Source organism: Botryllus schlosseri, chromosome 6 (assembly GCF_051294905.1).
Source record: "Botryllus schlosseri isolate E-star chromosome 6, Bs_hap1, whole genome shotgun sequence".
Classification (NCBI taxonomy): Eukaryota; Metazoa; Chordata; class Ascidiacea; order Stolidobranchia; family Styelidae; genus Botryllus; species Botryllus schlosseri.
This window is the reverse complement of record NC_137241.1, coordinates 28,352,110-28,372,221: the sequence shown is the minus strand read 5'-3', so window position 1 is coordinate 28,372,221 and position 20,112 is coordinate 28,352,110. Positions and strand designations below refer to the sequence as shown.

The 20,112-nt window shown below is 40.3% G+C and overlaps 1 protein-coding gene across 2 annotated transcripts in view; it reads right to left on the bottom strand.

Moving 5' to 3' along the window:
* Nucleotides 1-333: 333 nt before the first annotated feature.
* Nucleotides 334-20,112, bottom strand: part of LOC145441979 (uncharacterized) — a 36,849-nt gene continuing 17,070 nt past the window's right edge. For both annotated transcript variants that reach the window (XM_080319940.1, XM_080319941.1), the window contains exons 7-20: nt 17,420-17,530; nt 17,257-17,352; nt 14,476-14,588; nt 14,264-14,416; nt 8,530-8,739; nt 8,192-8,422; nt 7,091-7,228; nt 5,360-5,509; nt 5,189-5,292; nt 3,785-3,992; nt 3,592-3,724; nt 2,478-2,644; nt 1,361-1,531; nt 334-927 (exon numbers count right to left, since the gene is read on the bottom strand). In XM_080319940.1, coding sequence (XP_080176066.1) covers nt 730-927; nt 1,361-1,531; nt 2,478-2,644; nt 3,592-3,724; nt 3,785-3,992; nt 5,189-5,292; nt 5,360-5,509; nt 7,091-7,228; nt 8,192-8,422; nt 8,530-8,739; nt 14,264-14,416; nt 14,476-14,588; nt 17,257-17,352; nt 17,420-17,530 — 2,183 coding nt within the window. In that variant the 3' untranslated portion in view covers nt 334-729. The remainder of the gene's footprint in view (nt 928-1,360; nt 1,532-2,477; nt 2,645-3,591; nt 3,725-3,784; nt 3,993-5,188; nt 5,293-5,359; nt 5,510-7,090; nt 7,229-8,191; nt 8,423-8,529; nt 8,740-14,263; nt 14,417-14,475; nt 14,589-17,256; nt 17,353-17,419; nt 17,531-20,112) is intronic.

Genomic DNA, 20,112 nt, shown 5'->3' with positions numbered 1-20,112 from the left:
ATTAGGAGAATGGCATGGTTTCAGACTAGGACACCTAAAAAATATACAACGCTTCCAAATTAGAGTATAATATCGCAATTATAAGTACACAGCTTTTTCCAAATGAAATTAGAACTAGAATGGTAGCTACGCAGTTTCGTCAAAATTAGACAAGAATGGGAATTACTGAATTCGCGAAAACTTGGACATCGACTGAAGTTCTGGTCATATCAAATCCGAGAGAATTCTCGTGAGCATGAGAATAGCAGATATAGGTACAACATGCTTCACTCGTCTCACACTATACAGTGTTGATGTTGCGTTTTTGGGAAAACCCGAGATAAGGCCAGAATTATAAGGATGGCATAAAACATTACACCATAGGTTAGAATTAGAATTAGAGCAAAGATACATTTCACAAATTCAACTAGAATTAGATTGACGAAATTCCGTTCTGATTAGAGTCTGGTTAGACTATACTAGAATTACCTAGTTGTCCAACTCTGCCTGTGTCATGCGTATGGAATTTATGCTCGCAATGTCTAGGCAACATATATTCTATTAAACAAATGTGAATCCACTGATTTAATGATATTTGCTGTCATTATGCATCGTTGGGTACTTTTCCAAAGACTCGAAAATGCGGGACTAGAGAAGTAGTAGTACTCATATTATAAGTCTGCGCATCAGCTGTGTCGAAATATTGTGCAATCAGCATACATATAGCATCATATACGACACCGAGGAAGGCTACATTTCGGATTCTTTTGTCGAGTATCCGCCTGTGGAAGCCTCGTTGCTCTTGGAACTGTACTGGCTCTTGTCGTTACTGCTCGACAGCAATCTTTTCGGGCTGCCCTCGACCTTGAAACATCGTAACAGAGGCTGCAGCCATATATTTCTCATGCTCTCATGTCGTACGCAGGTGCACAAGAATATCAGGAATCCCTGAATGAGGCAAGCAAAATGTACAGGTCAGCTTCCCTAAGTGTAGCGGAATATAATGTTCCGATCACATTAGATTATCGTCAAAAAGGACGCGAACAAAAATAGAACATCCAAAATAGTCTATCTAACAGGAAAGGGAGATAGCTCCAGCCCAAAGAAGAGATAACAGTAATCAAAATTTTCACGACCTTTTCTCTGTGCCGATTGTGTAGTAATTCACCATCTTAAAAGCAACCATCCATTGATATCATACATAATTTGAAGATACGTGTCACGTCCCTGTTGGTTCTACATGCAATTGACATGTCCTACTGCATGTTAATTGATCATTACATGATTCGCATCAATTCAACAGCGAGGCTACGTGTCAGGCTATAACACATGATATTTTACGAAGCGTGAATCGCTCGAAAATCAACGGCGAACAGCTTACTTGCAAGGTGTTCACGACCACGAATATCCAGTTCAAAGTTGTGAGGCACGCCTGGCTCTCGCAGAGCAGCATCACGTATCCAACCACCCAGAATGCCCCGGTACTCGATAGCATAGTAAAGCTGATGAGTAAATACTCCTTGGGGCTGGTGTCCGTAGCGGTTGAATTAACCTGAGCAGCGAAAAATAACTCGTAATATCTCGAAATATTATCATGTAGAGAAATATACGCTTGGTGGCACTGGTGGGGTCTGATATAATTCCCTGTGTTGGTTGATCATCAACAGCAACGTGACGGGTAACAGTCATTTCCTTCGCCAGGACCAGAGATGAGCGGATATCGAAATCGAAATCCTGTTCCGGATTTGATACATAGACACTTTTCTATGAATTTCATGTCCAATTCAGCTGACTCTAGTCGGGAGCGACCGTAGATAGAAACGGAATGGCGTGACACCAATTGCTTAATTTCAAATGAGCTTATAAATAGTGAAAACAGAATTTGCATTTCAGAAGGACAGGTATCGATTTCGAACCCCAATCCCCGTACGCCACTGCACACGACGTGCCATCTTAACAGTGACAAATCGGCTACTAATCGAATTTAATTGCCTACAACCAATGATGGCCAAGACGGGCGAGTCATCTCAAATCATTTGTATGAGCTGAGACTGTGTTTTGACCTGCGGGAAACTTGGGACCCCGTGAACACTGGTTCAGAGCCACCGCTCGTATCTATATATCACGCCGTAGTTACCAAAGGTAGTCTGTAAAGAGGTACTTGCTCTTCTTCAAAGTACTCAGGTAGGTTTCGTCTACTTGCACTACATACTCCAGTTGTTATAATTTTGGACTGCTACTACTTTTACGTCACAGTTTCTGTTTTTTTGGCACAACAACCCCCAGTATAAACTACTGAACATACATGCTTACTTTCAAATCTCCACTTTTACTTATGCATGAGTAGAAATCTATGTTGCTACATTCACTTCTACTTGAGTACCAACGAGAACGACTTTGAACGACTCTACTTACTCCTCACATCTCATGACAACAAAGCCGAATAACAGCCCCCTCTCGCGCTCATATTCGGTCACTCATTCGAACAATGAACTCACCGACTTATTTCGCTTAAAAAGTACTCTGATCACAGCGATGTACACGTATACGTTAAAGATGATCATCAAGGCAACAGGAGCCAGGAATCCGACGTATAGAGAGTACTTATAAAGCCAACATACATTCTCCTGTACGTAGTGGGAGAGATTTCGCATTGTATTACACCCTGAACGAGAAACATAAAACGCGTATTATATAAGGACTAGGCGAAGAGAAATGACACAAGGTACTAGTTTCAAAAACAAGCGTAGCACTATTGACATTTGGACTGGGAATTCGCCTATGACAACCCTTGGTTGAGTAAAGCACTTTCGCTTGGCGCCGACTTTGATTACGCACTTGCAACGCTTTTCGGATAGCTACATCCCGAAATTTTCTGGCACAAACTATCTTACCTGCTATTCACCGATACCGTGTTTCTCCAAAGGTATTTAGTTGATATTTAGATTAATTTAATTAATGAAATTGTTTATATAGCTCAGCGGATTTATCCCGCAATTCTTCATAAAAAACTATCTTACCTGCTATGCACCAATGGCGTCTTTTTCCGACGGTATTATTTAGTTGACATTTAATAATTATTGATTTAATGAATTCAGTAATTCGAGTCTTAATCACGCTGTAGACTGGGTATTATTTTAAAGATAAGGAATGTGCATATTATTCTCAAAATTGAAAACAGATCTTCAATTAAGGGTAGGTCATATTTTATTAGAAACATAGTAGCAATCAAGTTTATAGAACTACGATTATACTTGCTTAATTTTATACTTGTCATTTCCAACTATTGCTTGTGCGAGGGTGTGGTGAATTATCAGGTTATTTCCATAGCCTATACTTCAATAACATGAATAGCACATTTGACCACCCCTTACACGTGGATCAGTGTACACTGTACAGTCAACTGTTGCCACACGGAATTCCTACAAGCCAGCAGTAATACGAGCGCTTCATACCTGATATTAATTATCATTTGGTATTAATTCCTATGCTGTCGTCAGAAGTTTCGTTATCGCACATTTAATTTACATGTTGGAAAAGACCTTCGCCGAATATTTCCTATCGTCCTGTGTGACCTACAGGGCAATAGCTGATGAGTACTCACAAACCCACCATTAGTACTTTCATTCCGTGGATCAAGGTATCCTACTGTTAATCCAACGTTCAGGGCTGTAATCAATAGCGGCAACCCGTAGCCGAATAGCGCGCATCTCATCATATAATGAGATCTTCCAGATCTGAATACCTGTACATGAAAGCCAGGTTTGTATGTGCGTAATTTGTATAGTTGGAATAGCGTTCATACCAGCACGAACGCTCGGTACATATCGAACGCGTAAATGGTCATCCAGGTAAAGCTAGCGAGAAAGAAGTACTGCATTGTCGCAGCAATGGCGGTACACCATCCCCGGTGATTTTTCTTATCAATACCGAACACGAAGACCACGTTGCAAATGATTATGGTCGCGCAGATATGAAACAAGATCTGGGTGGGGCGACGTTTTCTCACATCTCTGAAAACATGTACATTAGTTAACGGTAAAATCTAGCGATTATCTGAGATCACCAACAGTATGAATGATGCGGAAAGTTCGAATATCTACATTTTACGTGACCACAAAATTACTATGCTTGTTCTACATTACATTAAAGATAACTTGGTATTTTTTCTACCGTGCCTACTTCATCGCAGTTTTTGACTATATGCTGTGTGGTGATCACGATCATGACTTCACAGATATGTCGATTCGGTGTGCATATCTTTGTGCTATACATGTTTCGTATTTGTACGACTAGGGTTGTATTTAAAGCAAATGGTTACTTAAACATTGATTGATTTAAACAAAAGCATTTAAAAAATGTATTGTAAGTTGTATAATTATGACATAATTGTGTGAATACATTCCCAAAACATGTTGTATGAGCCTTGCGGACGACGATTACCACCCGATATAGACGACGTATACGATATGGGATGGTTGAAATACTAGGAATAATGGATTCAACAGCTATAGTAAATAGATATTGAACATTGAAACGGAATGAATGCTGTGCTGATGATGACCTTCGACCGTAAAAATGCTGCATGACGCTGTAGTCCTGGTTAAAGATATATTAGGTCTGTATATGACATGGGTTGGAAGCCTATTCGTCAAGAGAGCTACATTTACCCTGTTTGTTTTACATTTATTTTTCTTTTAAATGCAGCCCTGGATACGACTAATCGAGGTTTACAACGTTTCATTTTGGAATTTCACTTTGGAAAATTGTATCGATACTACAGTTCTCGCTGATAAATACATTATTAATGATTCGGAACGTATAAATTCAGTAATCGGAAAAAATCATATTTCGTTGATCGACACGAATTATTGAAACTCTTGCTCGATCCGGATTCGAGAACTCGATTTTTTGTACCTAGTGCTCGTAAATGCCATGCTGTTCAAACGCAAACTGAATAATAGTAGTACTGACTCATAGTATGAGCCCTCTGCCATAGTATTCAGCAGAGTGTGTTGAGCTTGACTTTCAGTTTGAAATGAAAATTCAAGAGACATGAGCTACGTGCTTTTAACAACATACGGCCAATTCGTCGTACAATATTAAACGCTATATCAGAGAGGCGCTGATAATGACTAATTAACTATAAATTATGATTGTCAATAGAGTACAGTCTTTCAAATAAATCAACAGAACACTTATTACTTACTCTCTAACAGCATGGATTGTAATAGTCAGCAGCAGACCGAGTATGGATAGGGACAATCCCACCACGCTGACGGTATCCAAAGCTATATTTGGCTTCAATCTGTCCTGTATCTGTTAATACATATATACGCAGTTCTACATACAACTATCAAGGGATAGGAATAAGAATAACTTCACCAACCACAAGCTTAGCAAAATTTGTCAGATGATTACACAGGCAAACGGTACGATTTTCGTTGCTTTCTGCCATAAAGCATCCGTCGAAACTCCATTTGTCTGATTGATTGTTCCAATAGCCGCACTTATTGCAGCTGATGTTACCCTGAAAATTAGGCGGATTCGGTGATTTTGGCCACGTTTCGACAAGATTGGGAATTGTGAAATATATTTGAAAGTTTTGACGCGCCTTAGAAATCGCTGCTTTACGTCTTTACATCTACTTCTACTTGAGTAGCGACGCCGAATACTTTGACCACATCCGCTGTTATAAAAATTACTTTCTGCGATTTAACGCGCAGCCTTTCATTATTTACTGTTTTATTTTATCTTGCAGAAACATATAGACATAGCCTAACCTGCATGTATATATACGTTGATAGCGTATATTATATATCTCTATCATATCGTATAATTGCCATAATACCAGTTTTTGATTTGGGACTCTGACCACCCACTGTATAGTTGCTCCATTCGAATTTGGTGGGTGATTGAGAATGATATCAAAATGCCATGACTCTCAGTAAGAAACATGATATTCATAACAAACGTATGTATATTGTTCATGGAAGTGACATTATTCACTCTCGTGGCATCATGAGTAAACCCACACGACCACCACAATTTGCAGAACTATTCTATGCATGGTGATGGAACTCAACACGCGATGATTAGTACTACTTATGGCATTCAAATTGTAACAGTAAGAGGTTTGTGGAAAATCGTAGCAGAACTTAGATCAGTGGTTCTTAACCGGTGTTCCATGGATCACTGGAGGCTCCATGAGTCTCAGGGTTTATATGGGCGTCAAGACACGCACTCAAGTCACGCACTATTGGTCCATCGTTGGTTGCAGCCAATTAGGGCCGACCAGTAGTCGAATTGTGACTGTGTTTTGGTACGTCGTGTGCACTGGCGTACTCAGAGGAGGGGAGGTCTCGAAATCGGAGCTCCGTCCTTCTGAAATGCCAATTATATCGCCAATATTTATAGGCTAGTAGGTAATTAGCAATCACGATCGGTATCACCCCATCACGGTATCGCGTTTCTACCGAACAATACGATGACACTTTCCAAGGTGAAGCCTCGCCTTTCTGATCTGGTAACTGAATGGCAACAGCAGAAGCCACACTGATGTTCAATAGATATTTATTATCATGTTTTCGTTTTGTGAAAAACTTGCAATTGAGTGGCTTTGTTATTTTAACACTGGTGATGCAAAGCTAATCTTGTGCAGCAGTAATAGATTGTAATGTATAGTTGGATGTGTATATTGCGGTATATTTTTTATGACTTATTGACAAGTTGCAGTTTTTGCGCATTAGCGTAAGTGTTCTGCGACTTATTAGAAGTTGAAAAATACTGATTTATATCATGGTTTGAACTTACTATGTTTGTTAGCTGTTTTTGGGGTATTCATGATGTTTGTCGACAACAACGGTCATTTAGACCAAGGCCGATTTTCTGCATTTTCCATTCAGTATCTGCCGACTAGTAGCACGCCCCACTTCTAGGCTTTGCTGTAAGACACCGCTTACGCGGATGATGTGGCGAGGAGGAGCCTAGATAAACCTCCAACACTTAGGTAGGAATTCTGAAATCGACCTCGGTCGGACTCGAACCCGCAACGCATTGGTGTTGCAACCGTGGATTATACCACTGCGCTATCTCGCCGCGATGAACTTACTATGAACTTTGAATTATTAGTGAAATTCGCGTGTTTCTTTTCTTTTGATTCATCCAATGTTGGATAATGTGTAATATTCACGTGACCTTCAAAATCTGCGATAGGCTCCGAGCCGTGACCGATATGGACTCCTACGATCTGTTGAATAAAGTAAAAATGTAATCAGCGCCGAAGTAAACACTCGGCTGAAAATGGAGGCTGTTTTGATCACTCAATGCGTTAGTCCAGTGGTTTCCAACGTGCGCGATATCGTCCCCAATGGCCGAATTTAAGAAAAAAGGGGGCGGTGCGACAGGGGGCGAAAATGATAGAATGTCTAGTGAGATATATTTAACTAACACGGCCAGCTTATTCTGCATATGACGCGAGAAAATTTGTCTAGAGCTTGATAAGAGGGCGATGAGTCGGAAAAGGTTGGGATCCAGATACAAGCATTTCAACATTGTTACTCATAGGTACCACACGATAGATTACTCACTTCCATTGTCATTATACGTGACACACGGAGATTTGTAGCGAACCCCTTATCTATCAAGAGTCAACGGCTCAATAAAGAAAGAGAAATATCAATTTACAACGAAAACTAATAGAAAACGGTAGATTCCGTAATATTTGTATTAAGTATAATCACCAGAAACATAAAATTACTGTAATACTCCACATAACTCGCGGAAGTGAGTGTAAATTGCGTGCGAGGAAAAAGCTTCTACCAGCATGCAATTACCAGTCAGTGCCATTGTATCATTCGAACCACGTATAGCTAACCGTTCCAAGACATATTCGGAATTCCCGGATACACCGGTTGGCTCGCAGGTTACCAAAGGTATTATCATTGGATATCATATTCAAGCTTGACGCTTCGAAAATGCAGGTGGTTATGATGTTTTTCTGACAACAGAACGACAATATTCCCTGCAGTCGTTAAGCTTCCATATATCTAGTTTACGGAAGCGATGACCAATAGTTGATGACCAAATAGCTGCATCAATGGATTTGAATTGGCAAATCTCCTGGCGAGTGGGCTACATCTCAGATCAATGATGTATTTTTGAAGTGGCAGATTAACGTGAACCGATATAATTAACCTAAACATTAACTTACCAGACCAGGCGTGGCGGCGTTTTCGGCAGGAAACAAATCCTTTGTAAAGTATAAAATGAACGATATTCGTTTGTTCGACCCGATAGCAGATGAGGGCACTGTTACGTCCAATGGTCTGTATGTATCTGACTTGTTTAGGTCTTGAGACTTGTTTTGACTTTGATATTCACCAGTTTCTTTCACAAGAACTGGTTCAAATGTCGATTCCTTTTCCCCTGACACTCTTTGGATCTGATCAAAATAAAAATTAGTCCTCAGAGCACATAGAAGATATAGAAATGTCATTATCCTTTTTTGTATTTGGCGAAAGTTACCATTACAACATTACACGCAATTACCTCCGACACGACGTTCTTTGAGTATATCTTTATGGCTATAGTTGAATTGTAGGGTAATTCGATGAACTGAGAAATGTTGGTTAGACTCGTCAATAATTGTCTTTTCACAGCAGTTGCATTGTATTGAAGAGATAGATTTGTTGTGAATGAATGGGATGTGATCAAGTTGTTAACAATGTTGACGGCATTCCGGTAGACGCTGATGTTGGCCTGAATACAAAAAGTTTCAAACCAATCGTATCATTGTATAATAATCCACCCAAAGCTACGCGAAATTTGTTTTAGTCTAATACTCCATTTTATTTCATTCGTGGGATGCATTCGAAAAGCTAAAGAATCTGTTTTGAAACATGACCTGTTCTGTACGGCGCGTCTCTATACTGACGGATTGAAGATTACAGACATATATGATCGTAATATATTTAACATAAACGACTATTCTGAAACAATTTGACGCTTGACTTGAACAGGAATGTATACTTTGAATATTATTCGAGACGAGAAAACACTCACATAGCCTGCTGCATTACACAGGGGTGGGCAATGATGTTTCCCATGGGGATAAATGAGCAGAGGGGGTCAGCAACGAAGTAATTCTACTTTTTAAGATTACTTAAGTAGTTTTCCGCTAATTGGGTAGTCACTCAAGTAGATCTAATTTCCCGCTACTTCTACTTGTACTTCGTAATATTTTGTGATTTACTTACCTACTTTTCACTATTTTCAGATTGTCTAGTAGAAGTAGTTTAAACCTCCAATCGGAAAGATAGGCTAAGACTTTTCGGGGTTGTTTTCATGGAGTATCAACATTTAATTTTCACAATTATTAAGTAAAGCCCAGAATTCTCGTCTCGCTTCGCTCATAGTAGATATGGAGTGATCAATAAGATTTCACGAAAGTATCGGTGAATATCATTTAGGTAGCGGGTGGCGTGGTTCCGTTCACACCGCATTGTCGCCCATATAAAATATTTCATAGCAGTATATATGGCTCATCATAACATTTGAAACTGATGTTTCGCAATCTGCAGTTACTTGTCCTTGGCGTGTTCTAATCTGGAAAAGTGGATTCTGACATTTATTTTTAGCTATAGGCCTGTTTTAGCATACCACCGTTGAAACTTTCCGAACTAAAGACATGAAATTCATATTTCGCTTTTAGTAGTATTTATATTTCTCTTTCAATGCCCAGTATGAGGGTTTGAATTCTGATTAGTTTAAGTTCTTTTGTCTGGAGAAATACATGTTGAAGTATAAAATTAATTTCCGGAAATAAAGCTACACATGGTATTTTTACGATCCACCATATTTTAATAACGTTTAATAATCGCGCAAAATGTTTACACCGTATCCAATACAACTTCTCCGTATTGCTCTTCGACTAAACTACGTCCTTTTTATATGGGGGAGGGCGCCATATCAAATATTTTCTTAAACGGGCTGTTCGAGTAAACCTAGAATTAGTATCGCATTTCCATATCAATACTATCATTTTCATCCCATGATGAAATGACGAATGCTTATGCTGTCGAAAATTTGATACCTCCTGGCAGGGCTTTGGAGCCGGTGCTGGAGCCCGGAGCCGGAGCCCCGGAGCCGTGCATTTTCACCGGAGCTGGAGCCGGAGCTGGAGCTCCACATAAAATTCAGCCGGAGCCGGAGCCGGAGCTGGAGCCCGTTATTTGAGGAGTAGCTCCGGCTCCAACCTATTTCATAAGATGCCATTATATATAGGCAACAACCACATCTGCTGATTTATCATAATTGAACAGCAGGCCTGAATTTTAATGCTGTGCACATCAATGGAATAGAGTAAAGTGCGTTCTAGTGCAATTACGATGTTGCCGACAATTGACAAGTATTCAGTATGGCGTCACAAACCGGCACGGCGGAACCTATATGTCTTCGTTGCTACATCGGATGTTACTGATGGCTGACAGACTCTAGATTACTATAGATAACTAACATATGGGTAGATTAGTGATCTATGTAGACCAGGAATGGCCAACCTTTTCGGCTAAAGGGGCACATGCAATTGACGAACGAGTGTACGGTCCACTAGCTGCGCCAAGCGGGAAAAATTTTGTAAGTTCATTAATGAACTAGGTCAATAATAATATTACTTGAGTATTGCGGGTCTATTGTATACCGCCCGCTAGGCTCAGTTTGCAAGGACACGACTATTCGGCGTCTGGTCACATCGATATCGAAGGTATCCGATAATCACAATCATGTTGCGCCTACATTTCACCGTCGACGATCTTTATGACAGCGCAAACGCGAAAAGACTTTCTTCCGTAATTGCGAATACAATTAGACTTAATCGGGTTGATTAGGCGTTTTTTTTCATTTTCAGTAGGGGGTAGGCTACCAAGCAATAAAGAGTGCGGCAATTAAACAGGCAAAGCGTGAAGAAAAATTTCGCTACTATTTTAGTTTATTGTAATGTACGACGATTTACTGAAAATGTGACTGGACCCTGGTTCTGCCAATGCGTCGGAACTGATATTTTAGTCATCAACATAGGGTCGCAGCCAGAATTGTAACTTTTGGTTGGCATTGCAAGTTCACAATCTGAGATAATAGGAAATTACCTCGCGGGTCACGCAAAACCCCCTCGTGGGCCACATTTGACCCGTGGGTTGGCCCCCATGATTTAGACATGCCCATTCGATAATTTCAGAGCCGGAGCCGGAGCTGGAGCCGGAGCAGTGGTAATAATGCAGCTCCGGAGCTGGATCCGGAGCTAATGTATGATAAAAGAGAGCTCCGGAGCCGGAGCCGGAGCAGTTTAAATTTACGGCTGCTCCAAAGCCCTGCCTCCTGGGAGGCATCAATATGAATCAAACGCTGCATCTTTCGCATAGCTCAATTTGCAGCTTTAATCAGTCCATGCGAACGAAGTTCTCACAACTGCTCACTTACTTGAGTGGATTTAAATTCAGTCAATTCTATTTCCACTTAAGGTAGTTTTACGTTGCTTATAAAAGAATTACTTCTACTAGTACTTGAGTAGATGTTTTCGTCGCTACTTCTACTTGAGATGCTTTCTTGACTACTTTGACCACCTCTGTAAATGCGAAACAGAAAGTATTGTGGCATGCCATAATTTTAAACTATATTGTGCAGCGCATTAATACTACTTTTAAATCAGCGGTTCCCAACCGGTGGGAAATTCCCCACTTGTGGTCAATTCAATAGTTTCTGGTGGGGAATAGATGCATTTGGTAAACATTATATACCCTACACATGCGTGATTACCATTACCAGTTACCTGCTATGGTATGCATGTAGCGGAAAATATATTAGGGGAGATGTCGTACCGATGGATCAAAAATTGGAAAATGGTCACTGGCCCCAAAATGTTCAGCCGAAAACAGCAGATCTTTTGCTGGCTGAGCACTTTGATACAAGCTCTACCTATCGCGCACATACACATGAATATCCGTCTTTTCGAAAAATATTTATGGACGTTTAAAATTTGTTGCTCGAACGTGTCATCGGTCCCCACCCGGTGGGTCCAATGGCACACGACCCGGGGACCTATATGACACATATACCCTGAAAAACTCAGATGTGACAACTTTTCTTGCTCAGTATTATAATCTGAGCTACAGCAAGCCAAAGAAGAATTTTCGGTCGCAACCGTCAAAAAATAGATTAAATATTAACTCAAATGTTGTCATAAAATCACGTTTCGATTTAGGCTCGGACTTATAAATTTGACGGTACATACACATTCCCCGAAAATCGACGGTGTGACTTCCAAATACCTCGTTATAGCGATAAAACATCATATGCAATTATTACATAAAGATTTTCTGTACGTAGTCATGTTTCATTTGTTTCATGATTAGTATGCTTGATTATTTTGTTTGATTTGGCTATTGTATCATCGGTCCCCACCCTACTAATTTTGTACATGAATCGAAAAAAATTCCACTCAAGGAAAGTACTGAAAAAAATAATAGGTTCCATTATATAGCCTGATACAAGCTCTAGACTTCACAATAAAACTGATTGCGGGTTTGTTCGTGTTGAAGGTTACAAAGAAAAATGTATATGTCGATCTAAATTTAGTTTACACCCCCCAAAACAAAAAACATCTGTGAGAGACCCCAGAGTTCGCGCACGTCGAATTTTTTTGTATGTGAGGAAAGATGTTGCCAGCATGCAATTGTAGACAAGTTCACGGAGTGTAATCATAGAATTATCATAGAGAATTTTCAAAGTATTTTCGGTCCCAGTAATCCATTGGTACCACATCTCCCCTACTTGCTGTTCACAAAAAATAAATTCTGGATAACCAATGATGTCGTCAAAAATGCATCCAGCACGACCAGTATGACGTGAAAAAACGTTTCCGTTAAATTTTAAGGGTTACCGGTATCGACTCAAAATACGTTTTATGTAGGGTTACCATATTTTGGAAATCTAAAAAGAGGACACCACATTGTCGGGTGGTTGACTAAAAAAAAAGGTCAACTTTCCGCTCACCTCCCGAAATAACCGTCGGGGCGTCACTTCGGTGCTGATGTACGCCATCTCAGACGGTTTTGCTATAGATATGACCAAAACTCTCAAAAAAGAGGACAAAATCTCAAAAAATAGGACAAAAGGGCGTCCTCCGATGACACTTTCAAAAAAGTCAAAAATAGGACGTATGGTAACCTTAGTTATATATCGCAGTAATAGGCGATTGTCTTGCATACTGGTTTACATTGGTGTGTCTTGTGTACTCAAACAACAGATAGCTGCTCCGTAATGACAAATGTTTTGGGTAGTGGCGAATGAAGACTCGGAATATATCTTAAGTTGGAGATGAAGACAAGAAGGTTGGGAACCACTGTTCTAAATTGACAGCAGCGATTGACACTGTTTGCAAAAGCAGCAAAAAGGTTATGAGAAAGTGAGGGTTCATTAACAAAACAAAAATATTTATTCAGATCAATGGTAAAAAAAAGTAACTTTTTCAACTCTTCTTTATTCACATTAACCTCCAAAACTGGTTTCTGTTATCCAAAAATGATAAACACCGTTACATTGCGGTTGTCATACCACCGAACTGTGCTGACAACACTATACGAAAACTGTTCTGAGGTTGAAAGTTGCAATTATTGAAGTTGACCAAACCAAGGTTAGTCAATTAGTCATGTTAAATTTTGTTTTTATCTGTAACTTGGAATTCTCACATTACTGTAGATTCATACGTTTTTATGTATGTATTTGTCATATTCAGCTCCAGCCCAACTGTGTCCGCATAATATAGTTCAAGGGCTCATTGGTGTTATTGCACTGTATAGATTTAATAAATTTTAACTTAAATCGTTTCAGCATGCTCTGTCAAATCGGTTATATTGTGACTACGGATTGCGCATATTACATAGACTACGTCGGTGATATGCACAAACTTTTGCGTTAGATTATACAGCCTGTGATTTTATTCTGCGCATTAATATTTATGGCTCATTATATTGTCTGAATTATAATCAACCTTTTGGGGGCATCGTATTAGTCAGGTCCGAGCCGAATTCGACCAACAGACCATAACATCCCCAGTTCTGGCTTAACTGAACTTCTATCGAATACCACGCCATAGAGTTAAAGTCTCGAGTCTCCGCGGCACTGATCAGTTGTGATCGCTAGTAGCATGATTTAAAATTACATATACCCATATGGAAATAACAGATAATGAAGAATCAATCAATACGTATCATATTCAATTTTAAATTACCTTTGCCATGCCAATTGCTTTAGACACGTTTACCATACAGTCTGCGGTACGGGTAACCGATGTCCAAGGCGCGGTCTCTCCTGATGTCGCGAGTTGCAAAACATCAGTTATATTCTTCAAGTCTTCCGCCGAAACATCCTCTGGAACGGTAACCTGTAATGGAACATTTTGGTCATAAAGAATTATACGATTACCAGTGGAATGATTCTCACATCCTGTATAATTTCGTCCACGGGTTTACTGCATGAATGTGACTCATAAACAAATTCATCCCACACGCCTCCAGTTTTACACTCCATGGAGGCCTTGGCACGTCTATAATGACCTGAAATGATTCCAAATTTCCAGAGTTAAAAACTGGCACGATGAAATAAAGACTGGCGTGGTATATGCTTTGAAAAGAAGAATAACGCGCATACGTAGGTAAATGCAATAATGTGAATTTGTGCATTGTCAGGCACAACAAATTAGACGTACTTCTACAGCACACCTCTGCACCATAGCTTACGCTGCGAATCGACATTTTTGACACGACATGTTGATTTCACACACCTTCCAATGAGCCAAAGACAACAAGCCACACGGTGACGACAATCCACACGGAGGTGAATCGATTTTGTTTTCATGAGCCCCCTTTAGGTTCTGGTGATACGTAGTTTTTCGTAAATGGTAAAATACAAATTGATTGAATTATGAAGTTAAATGAGTCCGATCAAAATATCCTATTTACGAAACAGCAAGAAAATCGGCATTCATTTTGGGCTGCTTTAACTGTGCAGTGGGCTAGTCAGGTAAAAAGGTATGTATAGGTAATAGCTTATAAGTTATAACCGTATGTGAATTAGACAAATACAATTAGGTTCTACATAAACTCTTTCCCTATAGTAGGGTTTCTTAATCTGGGGTCCATGAACCCTTTTGGGTCCGCCAGCTAGTTCTAAGGGGTCAACCATATAATTTCATTGTCTTATAACATCTGTCCTGATGTCCTTATATCTAGGGATTGTGTGAACGTGAGGTTCACGTTCGCGTTCTGTGTGTGAGCCTGCCAAATTGAGAGGTTCACGTCCCCAAACGAACCTTGATAAGGTCTGTACTGTGAACCTTTTTCATATATTACAATTTTCATGTCATTATAACAGCTTTGGTTGAAATTTACTGCATTTCAACTGCGGGTCACTCTATGCATGGCGCTGGCAGCACAAGACTAGACGAGCATGCACATTGACAATCTGAAAAATCGTATCGTTTTGTTACAGAAGTTTGCTCGAAATATCCCGCTTTCTGTTTGTGAATATCTAGTGAATCTCTGCTGTGAGCTTAACGCGCAATCACATCACCTCAGAGCGATATACGCAACATGTATTGTAAGTAGTCAGCGAATGATGCTAAATTCAACCAATCAATGAAATTGATAGCGTTGTCTGATGTCCATCTCGATTTCATATGATTATTGTATCATAAAAACCAAATCCGTGCGATTGGGGTGTTGGCTACTGTTGTATAATTAGTGAATCCGTTCTACACTCTGCTCAACATCAGCGTAGCAACACTCGGACGCCGGATACATTGTCCGGTCTGTTCTAGACCGTTAAGGCCTAAGCTTATATTCCCTTGCAAGTCCTCGTTGGAATAGTTGGCGAAGCGGGCAAAGCGACGAAAGATATTCATTTTATGGGGGTATCATATCATTTGATTGCTTCAGTTGATACATTTGGCGACGTTTAAAAAGTCAGTATATGTACTTCAGCATTGTGGATTATGTATCCCAAGTCGTCGCTAGGTATCGTGTATACCTGCACAATATCTCTTCACTGAAATGCACGGTTGGAATTAGCAATGTGACGTCACGTGACGTCATGAGATTCACATACGCGTTCACGCAGAACCTTTCAAAAAGGTTCGGGTTCACACGAAACTGAACCTTTCAAAGGTTCACACTATCCCTACTTATACCCTTATTTTGTTTCATTCGGTTAACATCATCCGTGAGCTTTGTAAGCAACCCTCGGCCAGATATACCGATATGATATATAAGCGATGACATTTTCCAAGTCAGGAAAGGAGAGAACGTAGTTTATTTTTATCCTTGAAGTTTATTCGGCATATACACCGACTCATAATATATATACACACGATCGGTGCATATGCACAGTGGTGGATTTTGGGGTGGGCGAGGTGGGCGGTCGCCCCCCCCCTGGTCGAAGTGGACCCCCTCATTGGTTTACGTGCTTTTTTCAAGGATAATAGCACATGCATTAAGGATAATCAAGGATAATAGCACATGCAATAATAGAAATGGCCGAATTCAGCATCTGGCCAAACCTTGCCATGGTGAAAGATACATAATAATAACAGATGCGAAAGGGGGGTCTGGGGGGCGGCCCGTTAGTAGGGCCACCACTGCATATGCATACCATGAGTGCATGATGTGTATATGCCGCTGGACAAGGACGGTACAGATATTGCCGTGTAAGGCTTTCTAAGTCTTGCACCACCCCTCCATGCTATGCCAATAATGCATGAGCGCCAAGCGCGGTGTCATGAACAAGTAACTACCTTCGAGTCAAAGGTCATATTGAGTCATTGCACATTTTGACTCTAGTCAAGTCAAGTCACTTGAAACGAAATGATATGATGCGATACGCAATCCATTTACACATCCATAAGAAAATTTTTTAGCCAACATCATTTGAAATTGACTCAAAAATTTAGATCGCAGTCACGGGTCAATCCACATTTCCCACATGCCGAGTTCGTGACAGGTCAAGTCTTTTTGCGAAGTGACACAAGTCAACTTAGATTAGGTGCTGCATCAGTTTTAGAAATTGCGAGGTTATGGAGGCCAGGCCACAACCAAGTACATTATAGGATCCGCGTTTGATAACGGCTAAGAAGCATTGCTCAGAAGAAGACTAGGAATTGTAAGGTTCGCGTCCAATCCTTCGCACATTGCATTAATCAACAATTAGGAATCTTAGGACTTTACATACTGCATTTTTCCGTGGAATAAGCTTTTGTTCCAACGACGGTTTCATCAAAGTTTAATGTTTCGTTGTTCCATTCTCGCGTGGTTTTACCGCAATGCCCTGAAATGGGGATAGTTCGGAATTCACTCGACGATTCAAATATCCTTCGAAATTTCCAAGGTCATACGTAGGCAGCCTTCGTTCGGATCACCGTGCAGACCATTCTGGCACTTGCATTCTTCACTTTGGTCGCGGTCCTTGCGTGTCTCGGCACCGAGCGCTATGCAGACCTTTGGTGCTATACAAATCACACGCTCAATTTTCCTTCATTCGTAAAGGTGGCGTATATAGTCTATGTTATATGTTGGATATATTATTAAACAATTCGGATGACGCAAAACCGTGAAAGGACCCGGTTCGTATAAACCGGTATTTATAAATCCCAGCATGTGACATCGCATCAACATGAATGCAATTTCTAAATATATTTATACATACGCGGTCAAAGTATAGTCATTGATAGTATTCGAGGCCTAGCTTTGCCTAAAAAAACTGAAAATTGCGAAGTAGAAGTGCTTTAATATCTAAAGCACTCGAGTAATTAGTGCAAGGCGAAACCAATTTCTATCTGCAGGAGCTTCATCAATCTAAAATGGATATCATAGTCCTGAAACAACCGAAGACTCCAGCTAGATGCTCCTGAATTCGCGTGCGAGTGACCCGGCTTACACCACCGAACATACATAAGAATATGAAGGGGTCCGTGACAATAAAAAAAATTGAGAAACACTGATTTACATTGACTGGTCTTACAATCTTGGCCGTGCGTTATCGGAATTAGCAAAAACTCTAATTGAATTGTAACGAAATCGCTCTGGCCTTACTTTCCATACACGATTCTATTTTGGATAATGTCAATAGTAGTCATAAATCGGAGTACATACTTAGTAGCAAGAAGCGACTCATAGCGATGTGACTTATTGTCGGATATTCTAGCAAATTGTCAGGCACGTGAAGGAGAAACGGACGAGCGTGTCAACACTCGCTTAGTGACACGTCTGCCGACAAGAAGGAAAATCCCAACAACGCCTTATTAGTCATTGGAACACATCATCACCAAACTATCGACGGGTATCTGGAACTTCATATTATCTAAAATGAACATCACAGTCCTGAAGCAACCTAAGACTATTGCTGGATGCTCCTGAATTCGCGTGCGAGTAACCCGGCCAACGCGACCGAACATACATAAGAATGTGAATGCATTCGTTCAATTTGAGATCAGCCTCAAGAACATGAGATGCTGTTTTTGTCAGCGAATTGATTGCGCATTAAAAAAAAGTTATTATAGCTCTTCCCTCAAATTCGTGAGATAAGTGAAGCCCTGGTAACAGCTTTAAGCGGTAGAACAGTAGGCACGATCACATGATGGGGTAAATCGGCGAATCAGGAATCGACTGACTATCGAGGAATGGTAATTCGCTCGCGCCTCTGCGTCATACCATTCGATTCCAATGAGGCCACTGTTAGTTTCTGCAGCCGCGCGGGTCAGATCAAACATGTTCTGGAGGTTTCCAAAGTAATCACGTTATATATGAGTCGAGAAAGGTACCACTGCGTCCATTAAACCAGTGCTTCCCAGCCAGTGGGTCATAAAGCATTTATTAATTTTACATAGTTTTCAATTCAACATGTCATGGAAAGCAGCTTTTCGTTATTACGGAATGTCCGTAACCTTCTAATTCATGGTATAGAAATTTTGTAGGTTCAAATAAAAAATAAAAACAAGTGTCCCTCAATTTTCGGTATTTCGGGATATTTTCCAAGCAAAAAAAATAAAGCAAATCAAGCATAGACTTGGTCTGATGTTATCGAATATGCTAGTTCAACTTCCGCATTGAGAGTAAATTTCATGCGGTAATTTGCTTTTCATTCGTTTGATCCCATGTCATTGTGTGTCGCACAATAAACCTTGCGCTGTAAGTGGGTCGCCATCCGAAACAGGTTGTGAAGCGCTTCATCACACATTTAGGCCTACTTATGTTTGTGAGCAATACGAAAATATCTGTCTAATTGACGCGGAACTATATGCGGGATCCTTATTCTATACCCGGATGTCCTGAAAGGGAAGCGAAAATGCAACCACACACTATAGACCATGAAATGCGGGAGGGCGTATCTAAACTTGATCACCATAGTGCCTCATGAGTCGCGGACCGTCTGCGACTGAGGACTGCGGCCGGGCAATGAGTATGAGTATATGAGTTCCGAGCACCATACACTATTGACAGCACGAATATGTGGACCTTAAGGATGTCAAGCCTCATGTTTTTTGCGGATGTGATCACTGATCAGTCATGAGCTGCTCCTAGTATTTCGAAGTATTCAAGTAGGGTTATCCTAGTTGTGCTATACTTACTGACGTGGTTATCTTTCTTAACTGTTTCCACTTCTACTAGGAGAAACAACCCACATTTTAGATAAATGGTAAATTAGGTAAAGTAGAATTCTGTTCGGGGATATATTTCCATTACTTTACGAGTGAAATTGTCACGACCACTGAATGAAATAGCCCCGGTATCACCCCATCACGGTAACTGACTATATTTTCGATAATGGCCCACAATTTGTGGTATGGATTTATTCAATTTACATTAGTGGTGAAGATACACTCTGCAATATTTATAGTAGCCATCTTCGATTGACTACAAAAGGTATGCGATGTCTCAACCAAATCGACTATACCAAACTACTTGAGAACTTTCAAAATTTTCATTTCCTAGTACTTCATAGTCAGGGCTCGGAAATTTATGTATTTCTACTAGTAATTGAGTGGAAATTGACGGCGTTACTTCTGCTACTATACTTGAGCGCAAACGG